Source organism: Drosophila bipectinata, chromosome 2L (assembly GCF_030179905.1).
Source record: "Drosophila bipectinata strain 14024-0381.07 chromosome 2L, DbipHiC1v2, whole genome shotgun sequence".
Classification (NCBI taxonomy): domain Eukaryota; kingdom Metazoa; phylum Arthropoda; class Insecta; order Diptera; family Drosophilidae; genus Drosophila; species Drosophila bipectinata.
In genome coordinates this window covers 7,489,322-7,504,102 of record NC_091736.1, presented here as the reverse complement: position 1 = coordinate 7,504,102, position 14,781 = coordinate 7,489,322, and the positions used below count along the sequence as shown (strand labels likewise).

At 43.5% G+C, this 14,781-nt stretch overlaps 1 protein-coding gene across 1 annotated transcript; it reads right to left on the bottom strand.

Moving 5' to 3' along the window:
• Positions 1–308: 308 nt before the first annotated feature.
• Positions 309–1,546, bottom strand: LOC108130890 (putative gustatory receptor 22a). Its single transcript, XM_017249562.2, has 2 exons — positions 530–1,546; positions 309–470 (listed from the first exon to the last, which is right to left on the bottom strand). The coding sequence occupies exons 1-2, from the start codon at positions 1,544–1,546 to the stop codon at positions 309–311; spliced, it is 1,179 nt and encodes a 392-aa protein (XP_017105051.2).
• Positions 1,547–14,781: the final 13,235 nt, after the last annotated feature.

The following is a 14,781-nucleotide window of genomic DNA, read 5'->3' as shown; positions in this document are numbered from 1 at the left end:
CGTCCAGGATATATAAAGTGTTCCTTTTAGTGAATATTTCACCAAACCCCTTTTGGACATTGTAATGGTTTGACACAAGAACGATTGTGAAGTGAATAGAACTGGCTAGACTCAAGCTATTATATGAGCTTTTAAAGGTCTATTAAGATGAAAAGCCAGATAAATTTTTAAAATAATTAAGGAATTAGAAGTATTTCCTTTGGGATTCTTAACATCAGAACTGTCAGCCCACTAATTTAATAAAAAACTTAAAGCCGTTGAATTGTCTTGTATTTTATTTCTATGATTTCATGATAATCCTGTCTTATTTATTTATATTTTAGATTCATGTAATCAAACTGAACCAAGAAAAGCACATACAAAATATTGGTAACAACAATTTGGAAACCAATTTTGTAGTTAATGGAAAACAGTCCACAGTGACGATATCTCAGCCTTCGATGACTGCAGAACAAGGTGAACTCAGAAATCTGATCAATAAATATATTTATTAAAAAGTATAGAAAAACATAAAGATATCTGTACTCACTCTTTGCTCCAATTCCTTGTCCATACCTCTAATATCATTGAACAACTTCAGGATAGTCGACGTTTTTCTTCCAGTGCTTTCGGCCAAATCGCAGGTGGTGATTCCCTGCCAAAGATCCCAACAGTTGATTATCAAGGCTTGAGGAAAAAAGATTATTAGCACCAAAAGAGAAAACCTCCTGGCATTTATAAACATGATAACCATCACGTAGGCTATGGTGATATTGGCCGAGACCATTGTGGTCATAAAGAGGATCATTTGAACATCGTAGATCGAGGCAATGCGATCGTTAAGCTCCACAAGGCGACTGTAGAGTTGGAGGAGCAGAAGGACTTCATCGGGATCGACTCTCTTAGAGCCACGAAGTTGGTTGGCCAGACTCAGTAGTTGCCGGTTTATTATCCACACGAATCGATAAATGTAAATGACCGCCACGTGAAAGTGCATCACCACCAGAAGGACCTCCAGCTGGACCAAGTAAATGCAAAAAGCTTCTCTCACTACGACTTTGCTTTCCGGTATTCCAAAGTAGATGGCCAAGGAAGACCCTAACTCCAGGATGATTATGAGTCCTTTGTTTAACACATTCCTATCAAATGCAACACAATCTTCGAGGGTTAGCCGCCTGAAGTGGCATCTCTCCAGTCGAAGTAGTTCGTTGAGGATTTCGACTAAATCCTTGCTCCGCCAAAATGTCCGCAGGTGTATGACCACTGTTGACGCCAAACTGATGATCTCCACCAAAAATTCAACCTGTTTGACCAGAGGATTCCTCTTGAAAACCTCTTCTTTGATCCAGTTATGGTCATCCGTGGCCGGCAGAACGGACAAAATCAACAGAATTGTGTTCAGAATCACACCATAAGCCAGCAGCCATCTGGAGCGTTGCAGTTGTTTCTTTTCAGAGTCGAAGGTGAACGGAAATAGACCAAGGACCCAGGACCCGTAGAGGGTGGCTCTCAGCGTGAAGTGAGCCAAACTTCTGCGAATGCGAGTCCTTCGACTCACTGGTACCATCGCCGAAGTTCAAATGAAATGGTTCATCGGAATAAATGTCCATAGTGAGTTCCGCCTAATAACACAATGATGTTAACTCGGATAACCAAAGTAATTATATGAAATTACCTGTTGAGGGAGCACTGGGAACTGAGCTGCGAGTAAAAATATTCTGATGGAAGCATGATTCTGTCACTACTAATGTTTTGTAAACAATTACCTTATCATGCTCCTGTGAAACTTTTCATTTTTTTACCTGCTAATGGCCGAAACAAACTTTTGAAGGGTTTCAACTGGTCCTCCCGGTGCGCCTGCAGTTTCTGACACTGTTGCCAAGTTAACACTTTTCCCCGTTTGGCAGTTATGATTGCTGCGAACTTTTAGCAGGTGTCACCTGCAAATACCCTTCTCGACTGCAACTTTCTTCTTAACAGTTTTTTCCATGTTGGCTCCTTTTTGCACCTTTTAAAGTTTCAAGCCAGGTTGTCATTGTTGACTTCTTTTGAGCTGCTTACCGTGGGTAGTCCCTTGTCCTTTCGTTTACTCAAGCTGAGAACGAATTAATTCCGTGTTGTCCGAACGGGTTTCAATTAAATTCGAAAGCAGTTTCTGCTCCCCCTGGCTTGTATATTCGAGCAAATTCATTCCATTATCAAACCACAGGCTCATAACAATCGAGACCAGCTGAGCCGCATCCTCGGGGTGTCCTTTGTCTGTGCTTTGGGGACACTTTGTCCACAATCCGCAATTGGAATTAGAAGGAAAAGCAGTCGACACAATTGTAGTTTGAATTTTTAATTGCTGGTCACAACAAACGGACTGAGAGTAAACATGATGCCGAGTGCATCGAGGGGAGGATCCTTTCAGGTGAGAGGACCTCCTGCGGCTCATCCAATTTGCATAGCTAAGTGATGGAGGGAGACAGAGCCCTTGAAGCCCTTTTATTTTGCTTATGTGTGGGAGACAGTGGCTTTAATCAGTCCCCATTACAACTTGATTAAATAAGATATGGTCTTCACTGCGGTTTGAAGTCGTTAGCAGGCAAGAGGAGATTTGGGAAACCTCAGAACGTTTCAGCATAGGTAAAGATACAAGGACATATTTGTGGCATTAAGTCCTGGTATTCTTACCCCCCTTTCCCCACGCAAACGCAGATTAAACGCAGCATTGAGTCTTCAAAGGCTCAATTTTCAGCAGCCGGGGGTATGTCTAAAAGTTCCCTCATTTCCATTCACACTTTTTGTATCTCCTGGAAACGTGCGTGATTTTACTTTAAAAAGGACGCGACAGTATAGTCCTTGAGGACAAAAACCGAGCCAAGAAAGAAGGAGAGCGACCCACGTTGCGTATACGCCACGTAAGCCGCCTTGGAGGCAGTCCCTTGCAATTAGGCCACGCAACTCGCATTTTTAGCCAACTCGTATAATTAGAGGCTCCGGAGGATGACAGGATTTCAAGGGATTCTCCAGGAAAATAAGAAAAGGATGTGAAAGATAAATACCAGAGGCAGAGAAGGGGTGAACCCGAAATGAGTTAATTAGACAAATTAGATTCGAAGTGGTCGGAAGAAGGGAATCGGTCGGGCACCAGCTTAACACGATTTCAGCCACTTTCTTACACTTTCCATCCCGAATCTTTGATTTGGTTAAATGTTGGAGAAGAGAATGAAAGCCCATCATGTCCTCGAAAGGGATTCGTCCATAAGAAAATTATTTTTAATGCTTCAGAAACAAATAAGAGGGCGAGGAAATGTCGCAATATTACCCTTTTCCTTCGGGTTATTGAAATGTTATCCCTTATTGCTGTCGAGTCTTGTTGGGCCATTATCCTTCCAGTTATGCGCCGCTGTTGCTGTTTTTATTCTTTGGCTCTGATGGGGCAATGTTTAATGTTTCACTTTGAGGGGAAAAGCGACGCCTGTGGGGAAAATCTGCTCGCAAGTCGTGGAAAACAAGTGGAAAGGCTCCCAAAGGACTGCTTCTTGTTAAGAGTTAAGCATGCAAAGCAAGGACCTCCACTCCCAGGACTCTTGTGTATCCTTCTCATAATCTCAAGCAGATCAAATCTCATTTTGGATGCAATCGGTGCACCAGTTTAGCACATCAAAGGAGTACAAACAGTCACGGCCACGCCCCCTCTTTGAAAACGCCCACCCTGGCAAATGAAGAGCAAAAACGGCGGAAAAGTGCGAAAATATTTGCACTACAAAGTAGCAAAAAGTGAAAACAAACCGAAGAGTGGAAATATTTTTCAGTTCCAAATGTTGATTCTGGGATAAGAAAGGCGATAGATGGGGAATGGGGTGGCAGCCCTGTCGGAAAAAGTGTTGAAAAGCTGCGGAAAAAACGGAGGATAAATATTTACGAAATGTTTTCGCAGATTCTGCAAATCAAATCAAACTGCTGACAGAAATGCCGTGATTTATGATTCGGGAGGAGAGGAGCATTGGGAGCTGCCGCTTCTCAAAGGACTGTGGGGAATCCGCGCACTTGTTTACCTTTTTCTGCAGGACGTGAAGAGGCCAATCCTGGTGCAGACAATGCAATTTTCTGCCATATTTATGTCCTTCGATAAACTCTTGTAAGGTTGTGCGGAAAGTGCTAGGAAAACTCTCGGAAAGTGGCTCACAAGGGAGCCAGCCTGCAAGATGGCCAGCAGGGGGAAATTAGCTTTCTGCAGGGAAATAAATTGCAAATTTCAAGACGGAAATTGAAAATTTATTGGCAGAGCAAAAAGTAGTTATAGTCCTGCTGACTTTCTCCCATTTCTAGAGTTCCCTTCGAGAGTGATCCTGGCAGAGAGAGAAATGAGCGAGTGCGGCGTTTAGGGCGATTGATGATCCTGGCTGTCAGGATACAAAGTGACAACATTTTGCATCGCAATCGGAGCAGGAAACTTTCCTGCAGCCGTATCCCATTTTTCCGTGTCCTCCGAGGGACATTAAAAATTAGTTTTTCTGTTTACTTGGGGCTGAAATTTCGCAATATTTTCATTTCCTCCATCGCCATTTTTCATGCTTCCTGCAAGCGCCACAAAGTATGCAACACATGCAGCTGAGAGTTGAAAGAAGCTAAAAGTTGGCCAAAGTTTTTCTTTACCTTCCCTCCCCCACCTTGATTTTCCTTTTTTCATAACAAGTTACTCATAGCAGCCTTCCCTCTGCCCCTGTGAGTGCATTTTCCTCCTTTCATCATTATTTGTTAGCTCGCCCATCCCTCCGAGGAGTTTCCCAGACGAATGATGGTCTACGCAAAGTGTCTCAATTGAGGTCTGTGTATCCATTAGATACTCGTGTATCCCCCAGATCCGCTGAGTATTTTGCAGATAATAAAATTGGCGAACGGCGCACAATTTATTCGCTGTGAAAACTCGTAAATTTTCAATGAGCCCGTGATAAAAATCAGCCATGAAAACGCAGCGACAAAATAGAAAATATCCGTGCAGGAGAGTTCCTCCCTCCGGTTGTTGTTTTCGGAAAGTTTACGATTCCCGATCCGCGGGGCAAAGTTCAGAGGGGGCATTATAAGGATTATAAATATTTATGGGGACCACGTATGGATAATTCAACGATTGCTGAATTCGCGCTGAAGGCTCTGAATGGATATATTGATCCTTCGGATGTAAAACTACGCTTTCTAATCCGAATCGATGCTTTTCCAATTACCACAATCCCTGGAGCTTTTTCCAGCAAACTTTTCTCAATTTCCGGGCAATAAATTTTCCTGAAATTAATTCCAGCTTTAGAAGAATTTTCCATAGATAAACAAAAATCGCTCTCCCTTCGACACAGTTCGACATTAATTTAAACACAATTAAGAGGCGACAGGAGCAAGAGCTAGAGGGAGACAAAAGCTTTAAAAGAAAGAGACGGGGAGGGGATGGTAGACAGAGACAGAGTGAGCTGGAGCATAAAATCAACTTCGAGGAGAGACTCTCCCAAAAGGATAAATAAATTAAAAGAAAATAAAATAATAGCGAGATGGCTGGAAAGGAGGCGTGGAAATCGATGCGAAGGTCATTCCGGGTCAGCGATAAAAATTCCACCAAAGTTCGTGGGAAAGGAGGAGAAATTCTGAATTAATTGCGGAGAAATTTAATTTTATGACGAGAACGGAGAATTTCGCTGTTCTCCAGCGAGACTCTTAAAGAGAAATAAAACCCAGCGCCAAATGGGATGGCCATGAAACTGAAAATGAATTGCTGATGATTTTTATTGAACCTGGAATTAAAAGCGATGAAAATGTGATGGAAAATGTGCTGGCAAGCCCCACCAAAATTTGTTTTTCTGCCTCTGGTGTAAACCTGCAATAAAGGAGCAGTTACCCTAGTGAACCCTTCTCCCGCCACCCATGCATAGCCATAAAAATTAACAACGAAAGCGCTCCCATGTTTAACTGCCTCGTGAATCATTCCGTGGAGGTGGTAGTCCAGGGGCGGAATATTTGGCTCAGATTTCTGTCCTCTTTGCATTGTTTCAGGGGCTGTGGGGATAGCAGTGGAGGGTATGTGGGTGAGGAGGTCAAAGGGCGTTGCATGTGTGCTCTGAAAATATTTGAACAATTAACTTCTGCTTTTTGCCGGCGGCTCTGAGGGAAATTTGCGCGGTTTTTCGTTTCAGTTTGGACTTTTTTGGTGGAAACCAGTAGTGGGAACCAAAACTAAGTGGAATTAATTATGATTCGGAGCAACAGGAAATCATCCATTGTGTTTTTGGTAAATGTGAAAAACACTTATTGAGAAATACTTAAGGATGCATAATTGAGCATTTAATTCACATGAAAATACTGTGAAAATACTGTCTCAGGTACAATAGTTTAATATTTCCAAGCATTATTAGAGATAATCTCCTGATTGGCAAATCAAAATAATAGAATTCCTGACCCATATTATCCTTATTTAATGACTTATATTCTATAAGTACATTGTTTGCCACCTGCTTTCCCCATTCTCCTTGGAACCTTCTTAAACTATGGGTGTTTTCGTCTTAATTTTCCATGCACCGGTTAGCCTTTGGCTTTCTTCCTTTAAGTTGACTTGCTGTCTCTTTCCACTAGCTATACCCTTCTCTCTCACTACATCCCTCCAAGTGTATGTGTCATGTGTCGGAAAGTGTGTCTCAGGATGGGGCTGGGCTGACATCAAGTTCATAAAAATATCTCCCATAATTGCAGCTAAGTCAGCAAATGTTGACTGTATCCTGTCTCTATTTTCTCTCCCTTTCCACTCCTCCACCCCTACACCCCTCTACATCTTCTCCTGCTTGTCCCAGGATAGCCGCATCCTTTCAGTTTTCTTTCCGTGCCGCTTCTTTGGTTAAATATGAAATGAAAGGATTCAGATTCAGGGAAGTAGGATGTTCAGTTAGAAGGGCGGGAATAGTGGGTTGGAGAAAGATATAGAATGACATGGAAGGTCCTGAAAGCACTTAGTTTTATGCTCCCACATTCAGAGTTGCTGCTCAATGTGGCGAGAATGAAAACCAAGCCGAGGAGGGAGTCCTTTGGCTTCCTTTCATCTGTGAACTGTTCTCCATTCACTGCGGGTGCAACGTTTGTTTAGATGCGCAGGACTCCATTTAGGTTCGATCATTAAACCTCCTTAGATGAACTGATTTTTTACGAACCTTTCATCATCTAACCCATTTCCAATTAGGGGCATTCAGCTACTGCCCTGAAATGCAAATCCAGGACGCGAGGCAATAAAAGTCACTCACAAGATGTAAACAAGGAATCTGCAGCCCTTCACGCCGTTTCTCACATTTTCCGCCCACTTTCTTTTGCGGAAAGAAGAGTCGACAGAATATAAAAAAAAACCCTTTTGGTTTTTTATCAAGCTTCATGAAAGTGGGCGGAAGAAAAGATACGACAGAATAGGGCGTGGCTGATTGCAGACACTTCCGCAGGAGGGAAAGAGAAGCCAGAGGAAAAGGATTTAAATATCTGCCGAGCTGCATTTCCCTTCTTCGACTTTGTTGCATTTCCCTTCTCGGAATGGAAAACTTTCTTTGTTTTTGCAACAAATTGCGGCAGCTTTGCATTTTCCTTTGCATTCCGCCTGTCTCTGCCCCATTTGGCAACTTGAAAATGTTTGTCCAGAGCAAGCCTGCAACTTTCAGTACTTTCCACATCCTCATCCATTGAAACACCCAATATGACGAGATAATTGACAGTTTTATTTCCCATTTTCCGATTTCCAACTCCAATGGAGCGAGACCTTCGATTGTTCTGATTTCCCTCGTTAACCTTGTTTACATTTCGAGGGGTTTTTATTCGGTTTCCATTAAATTGGTTTGCAAAAAAGCATTTGGAGTGAGTTCCAGTTGAATGCCTCATTAGCCAGGAGGGTCCTGTCATTTGGGGGCGTAGTTTTTAAGCCTTAATCACACAAACTAAACTAAACTAGTGTTTAAATAGCCAGTTATAGTTTCGTACTCTGCGAATTTCATTTTAATTTCCAAATGTATTTCAATTTTCAGCCAAAGCTTCGAATTTCTCTCTAAATATATTCTCTTTGCTCTCTGGATGATGTCCTTGCACTTCCTGTTTCCCCGTTCCTGTTATCGGGGCATCCGCTTTGGCTTAGTTTCCCATTCTGTTTCCGTTTACCTCGGAAAGTGTTTATCATTAGTCCACATGACTTGCCATCCTCCAAGTCCTCTGGGAACTCCCTCCCGACAACATATCCTTCTAAATCCTCTCCATTTGCGTAGTCATACAATATTAATTAGAAGCCTCTTCGCACCTTGGCAGCTGAAAACTGAGACTCGGATGGAAACTTCGTTAGACAGGCCAGGTGAGAAGTGCAAAGACACCATTTCAAATTACTCATACGCCACCGTGCCCATTAATTTCGTTAGCTCCATGTAGCGGATCCCATTGCAACAGCTCTTCCACTTCGATTCCAACTCTTCTCCCAGTTGGTTTATTTATTTGACTTTGGCATCTTTGGCCAATTCCAGGCATTAAGTTGATTTATGCTTCCATTTGAGTTTAAAAGGGAGGAGGTCATTCAAAAAGTTCGAATTCTTAAGAAGGATTTATAGGAACTGAAAAATGCTCAAGTCACTGGACCTCCAAAGGTGAAGGAAAATAAGCAGTAGAGGGTCAAGGAATTCCAGAGGACATCAAAAGGGAAAAGGCAAACGAAAGTGCAATTTACAATGAAAATCAAGCAGAGTTATTACCTTCTAGCCCCATTCCCCCTTTAAGTGCCCAGCAGTTGTCCATTGAAAAGTTTTCAACTCGCTCTGAAATTGCATTTAATTAACATTCAGCCACAAGTTGGATCCTCGTTGTGGGGGGATTCCGAGGACCCACTATAATTTCATTGCAACAGTTGGCCATGTGGCCTTTCACCCCTTTCTCCGCCACTTCCCCCTCATCCTCTGTAAATTGAAACTTTTATTTCTTCATTATGGCAGCTCACTTCGATTCTGGTCATCATCCCCAGTCGAGCCGAAACCATGGAATATCCTTCTGCGTTCCGCGCTCGACATTTCAGTTTACATATCCTTGTGCGGCTTCGCTTGAATTTCCTCCATTTCTGGTGACATGTTCCGCGTTATTTTGTTTTCTTTTTTAATTGAACGGAGAGGAGATTTTAACGAATTTATCGACGGCAGGATGCAGGACGGCATCTCCCCTCAGAGTCCTGGCGTGTAACATATTTTATGCATGCCTCAATGGGCGCTCACTGAGCAATGTGGGAGGACCTGCGGGAGAGAGAGGAGAAAGCGGAACAAGGAGCAGTAGGGAGGAGGAACTGGATAGCAGATGTCTCTATCGCTTATTCAGGGAATGTTGTGTCGAGAATCGCGACAAGTGGCTCCTGGGGGAGACGGAGGAATGGCGAGCGGAGGAGCTCGTGCGGGAAAGGAGGATTATCCGCATGCAAATTCGAGTGGGTTGCCATCTTGCCAGCTCTCCATTGTGGGATCCTGCTCGCAGGATATTAGCCACCTGGAACATAAACAGCAACAATGGCCCCGTATCCCCGCCATCCATAAATCATGCAACACCTTCGACCTGCTTTCGAGTGTTCAACTGTCGCACAATTGAGACGGGAAAACGTGACTCACTGGCAGTTGCAACTTGACTTTCCCCTCTGGCCTCTAGTTGACCTCCCTGCCTCCGGCACCCCCCACCCCTGCAAGAAGGATCTTTTAACTGAAAGCTGAGATATTCATGTTCTCCCCAGCATTAGCATCTCAAACAGGGCGAAACATTCAAATTGATGTGACCCCAAGACGACGGGGGAACAAAGCACGCAGGACGAAGGCTTAAGGATGAAGGATAAAGCGTGGAGGATGGAGAATAGAGGATGGGGGTCAGAGGAATTTCGACGTTCATCTCCATTTGAGCCAAGAGGCCACCTCAAGTAGAGATGCATTTGGGTCAGGGAGGCGGAAAAGTCGGTGAAAATTTTTATGTTCCTGGCACAGTCGCGGGCATGCGTGGGCGAAGAGTCGGAGGAATTTTCCACTTTTCCGAGTGTTTCCATTTGCATTTGTGGGCCAACGAAATTCCGAATTGTAAACCAAGTGAAAAAATGAATTCTAGGAGGAGGAAATGCTGAGAGCAATGCTTTTATTTCAATGCGGTTTCCTTTCGGCTTCTCATGTGTAAGTTCAAGGCCAGATGGCGACCTTGACCGTTTAGAAAGCGAAGAGATTCCTTACATTTTTGGGTCCGAACTTGTCTCGGACTGCGAGCTCATTAGAAATTCTGAAAGCGAAACTAAAAGCATTTCCCCAGTTGGTTTAAAAATGAGATTAAGTCGGAAGAGAGTGGACAATGGTGCCTATGAGCAATGGAAGCTGGAGCTGTAATGAAGTTGGATGAGAACATTCAGAAAGGAATGCAGGGCCACCTTTTAATGAAATATTAACAAATAGGGAGTAACAAGTAGTTATCCTTCAGTACCCCGAACAGGCTTTAAGGTCGAAGTCCCTTGGAGAATATCAAAACCGGAAACAGTTTCAGGTATTTGGCTGCCGGAAAATGCTTTGTTTGTTGCCTCATCGCCACGTTGCAACTACGTGGAAAAATGTTCTCCAATCAACTGAACTCGGCTGCACAGCCACGCCCCCTTCCACCCTCAGCCTTTGCAGCCCATCGCTTTTGGGTCCAAAATGCGGGCAATAATGAAAGTGCTGACAATGTGAACCGAACCGAAGGCTCAAATTGCAGCTGCACCTTGTTTTCCCGCCCTGCGACCTCTATTCATCCCCTTTGACTCCACCCACGGGCACCGCAACTCGCTGCCTCAGCTGCAGCAGGGCAGAGGACGTTGGATGAAGGACGATGGACCACAGCCAGAATCAGAATCGGGAGCAAATGAGGAGTGGGCTGGCAAGGAGGGTCTGTATCTGCGTGAGCGGAATTTTAAACGGCTGCCAGGACCAAGAGGAGCTTCAATCTATCACGAAAAAGGGGGTCACGCCGATCATAGGCAGAGAAAAGGATAACAAAGGGGGATGGCGGGATTCCTCCTCTGAACTCTGACCTGCATCGCTGCTCATTAATTTGTTGCATTGTTGCAGAATTCGATGCAATTTCCGTGAAATCGAAACAAAAACAAATAAACTTAGTGGGCGACCGCTTAAAGAGGCGTGGGAGAATCTGCTGGAAATCTAAACTGAAAGTCAAAACTTTGTGTCGAGGACTTTAAACGAATTAAATGATTGTCACTATGTTGTGGGCCAAGTTCGTAATTGGTTTAAAGTGGGTGAAAGGTGAAGACCAGGAATGGGTGATGGGATCCCCAGCAAGGACGCAACCACAAACCGATTGACCCAGAAATCCATCCACCACCATCTTTGTGTCCTTTTTCCTGTTTTTCTTTTCCATCCCCGAATCGAAGTCACAACAGAACTGGAAATCAATAAAAATGGAGTGGCGATGGGGAGGCCCAACCAGAAAGGATGCTTCTCGAGGTCCTTTGGCAACCAATGTTGCCAGACATTCGGAACTTGTTGCCAGCAACATTCTCTTTTTTTCGAGAACTGTCTCTCAGATAATCCTGAAAAGCTTTCGCTCTCCTCGCGCCTTTCCCTCACTCTGCTGCCATAATTTCGAGGACCAACAACTTTGGGGGAGGTCAGTAGTTCTGAGTCCTCAGTCCGCAGACAGTCCTTAGTCCGTGGTCGAAATTCTTATTATTCATGTCAACGACTCGCCCATAAAAAGGCGGAGGGGTGTATGAGTTTTTCATCCCAAAATTTAAATATATTTCCCAGCCAGCTTGAGCAAGTTTGGAACTTGTTTGCCTTTGCAGGAAGAGCCAACAAAAGTCTCAATTTAAATATCAATTAGGAGCGCTTATCGGGTGGGAATACGCATAAGGATGGCAAAGAATATCCTGCCATCAATCAATGTTCGAATTGCAATTAAATATGTGTGCGAGGCAGATGCTCAGTGGCATCCTGATTCATGGCCAGAGATCTCTTGTTCATCCGACCAGCCGGGAAGCGAGATTCCCTTTAAAGATTGAACAGTTCTGTCTCGGGCTGGAAAAACTTTTAATTGATTTGTGTGGCAGGGAAAGTTTCTGTTCTACCATTTCCACTGTCCCCCAAATATTGTAGATATTGTAGAACACTTTTGTTAATTTGTTTGCCCCGGGATGGGAAAGACTCCACTTTGATGGATCAACAGATAAACAGAAGGTTTTCGAATTTACTTCCCGGGAAACCCGCTTGCCATACTCGAATGAAAACACTAGAAATGGAGAAAAGTGCGGGGAAAAGTGCGCAACAAACAAACCTTTGTGGCTCCCGAAATCCAATTGAAATATCTAGATATGGGATGCAGGGAATGCAGGATTTGTTTCAAACTAGGATTCGATTTATTGGTAAACTTTCCACTACAAAGCATAGCCAGATACTCTGAAGTGACTGTAGGTTTGGTTTTTTTTTGTTTAAGCCTCAACCTTGATAACTTTATAATTGTTTTTAAGGGTCCTGAGTGATGTAAACTAATTTGATAATTTTGTTTAATATTTTTCCCTACCCTCCTTTGTATAAAGTTGTGCCTGTTCTTTTGAATGTTGGCCAAAGTTTTCCATCTTTTCCTGGGCTTGTGGTGTAAATAAATATTTTCACTTTGGTGAAACAATACTTACAGCAAAGTGGTAGAGAGATGAAAGGACCTTAAGCTGGCTATTAAATTTATTTTTAGTCCGAGTGTTTATATTTGAGTTCTCGTCGGGACAGATGTATTCAATTTGGTTTTTATTTCTTAGAAATATTTCCCGTGAGCGGCTTAGAGTCTTCAGTTCAGAGCCTTCTGATTCGGGTCACTTGTCATGATTTCTTCCGCACTTTCTTCTCATTCCCACACAGGACGCAGGACAAAAAGAAGAGGACTCTGAGACAAGGACACTGAAAGACTGCAACTAAGCTACGAGAAAATAAAGAAAAGTTCGCGAAAAATGAAAACAAAGTCGGCAGTAAGTTCGCCCCCCGCTCTCCAGTTATTATTTTCACTTTTAAATGGACTCCCCCCTCCGAGCTGAGGTCGTGTCACAGTTTTTCCGACAACGGATTTGTGGGAATTCCCCCCAAAATGAATACGAGTTTCCACTCTTGTTAATTATGAAATGCAAGCCGAGTGAATAGTAAGGGCTGGGGGAGGGAAATGGGAAAACAGTTTTCATTGTTGAAATGGGCGGGACATCCCTCCACCTCCTCTTTTTCTCGGCCGGCTTCCGTTTCGGCCACAAATCTGTCGAGAAAACTTTCGAGGTTTTCCCGGCGATTTCCTCGCTTTGACACATCGAAGCATCGGAAGGGGCGGGGCATCTGTCAGTCCCCTGACTTTGTGTCTCTTGTCTCCCGAGGAGAGAAAGAGGAGTGAGAAAGGGAGGAGGAGAACGAGAATGGAACCCATTTAAGACCTCAGACGGAGGAGCACCCATCGTAATTGCTTTTGTATGCTGAGCGGTTGGCTTACAGCGATGGAAGCGAGACAAGGGAACTAAGCTGCGGGGAAAGCAGGAGAAAGTGGGGAGAAAGGTGTGGAGAATGGGAGGTGGGTCCTCGTGTTCTCTTTGAGTTACTTTCAGCCACCGAATAATTTGAAAGCCCCAAGAAAGCCACAGTGGAGGAAGCAAGAATTTCCGCCAACCTGAAAAGGCAGGTAACACACACATTAAAATAAAAATTTAAAAAAGAACAGTCTCCAGCACGCATACCCCCAAAGGGAGAAAGAGAGAGCGAGTGGCTGAGTGATAGAGAGGGAGATAGCCGGAAAAAGTTGAATTAAATTATGAGTCTGTGGCGAAATAAATTTTAAAGAATGAAAATTTAAATAATGCGCAACGCTTTCGCCATAAACCCCAAAGTGTGTGCTCTACAGAGAAAGAAAATATTTCCAATAAATATAAGCTTTCTTATAACTGACAAGTAGTTGAAATATGATCTTTTTTCTAGTGCCCTTGTGTGTGGAATTGTATTCAAAAATTGCTGCTCTTTTCAACAGAAATTGTTGCCATTTACACGATACTTGGGCAGGAAGCGGAGCTGTCTCCTTCCCCAACAATTCGCCTTTCCACTCCCCTTCCTCTAGGTAATTTCTCTTTTCTGTAAATGTGAATAGAACGGAGAATGCCAAATGTCTCTTTGGGCAAACTTTGCTCATCAGTCCGTATAATTGCGCGGTGCAAGTTTCAAATTTGTCAGCTGGCCAAGAATTATGGGGCTAACATCCACTTTCCGCTCCTACTCCCCTCAAGACTCCCAAGGACTCTCCCAAGCGCGGCTGGGAAACCGCCTCTGGCCGAAAAAAACTTCCAGGTAACCTGAGGAGGGACCTTAGATTAAGTTCTGATAAGTTTTTATCAGACTTGAGTGTCTTTAGTTCCACTCACATTAGAGCTTACTCTATTTGGACTGAAAGTTTTTAAATTAACTCAAGGAGAAAAAAGGATAATGACCCAAGGTCAGGTGGAGGACCAATTTGTCGCCGGATATTGCAGTTTCATGCACAGTTGAGTCTAATAAATTCGAGCATTTTGGAACTTTTCTGGGCACTATAAAGGTTCGGGTTTTGCATACGCATCGTTTGAGGTATTATTTGCAAGACTCCGCTAATTTGGCAAAATTATAGTCTTGCTGTGGGTAATTTTTTTTAACCTTGCCTTTTTTCGTCCTGTGGGGAAAGGAAATGTATGGCATTGGGTGACGTTTGAATCCATTGAGGAAGATCCTGACGTAACTTAGAAGATGATGAAGAGGAAAGTCCCTAATCCCAAACAAA

What these genes read in the sequence shown, in the direction of transcription:
- LOC108130890 (XM_017249562.2), bottom strand. Translation starts at nt 1,546, where the DNA reads ATGGTACCAGTGAGTCGAAGGACTCGCATTCGCAGAAGTTTGGCTCAC. An exon ending in ACAAGGAATTGGAGCAAAGA is followed by an intron (nt 471 to 529) that starts GTGAGTACAGAT and finishes TTTATTGATCAG; the next exon opens with ATTTCTGAGTTCACCTTGTT.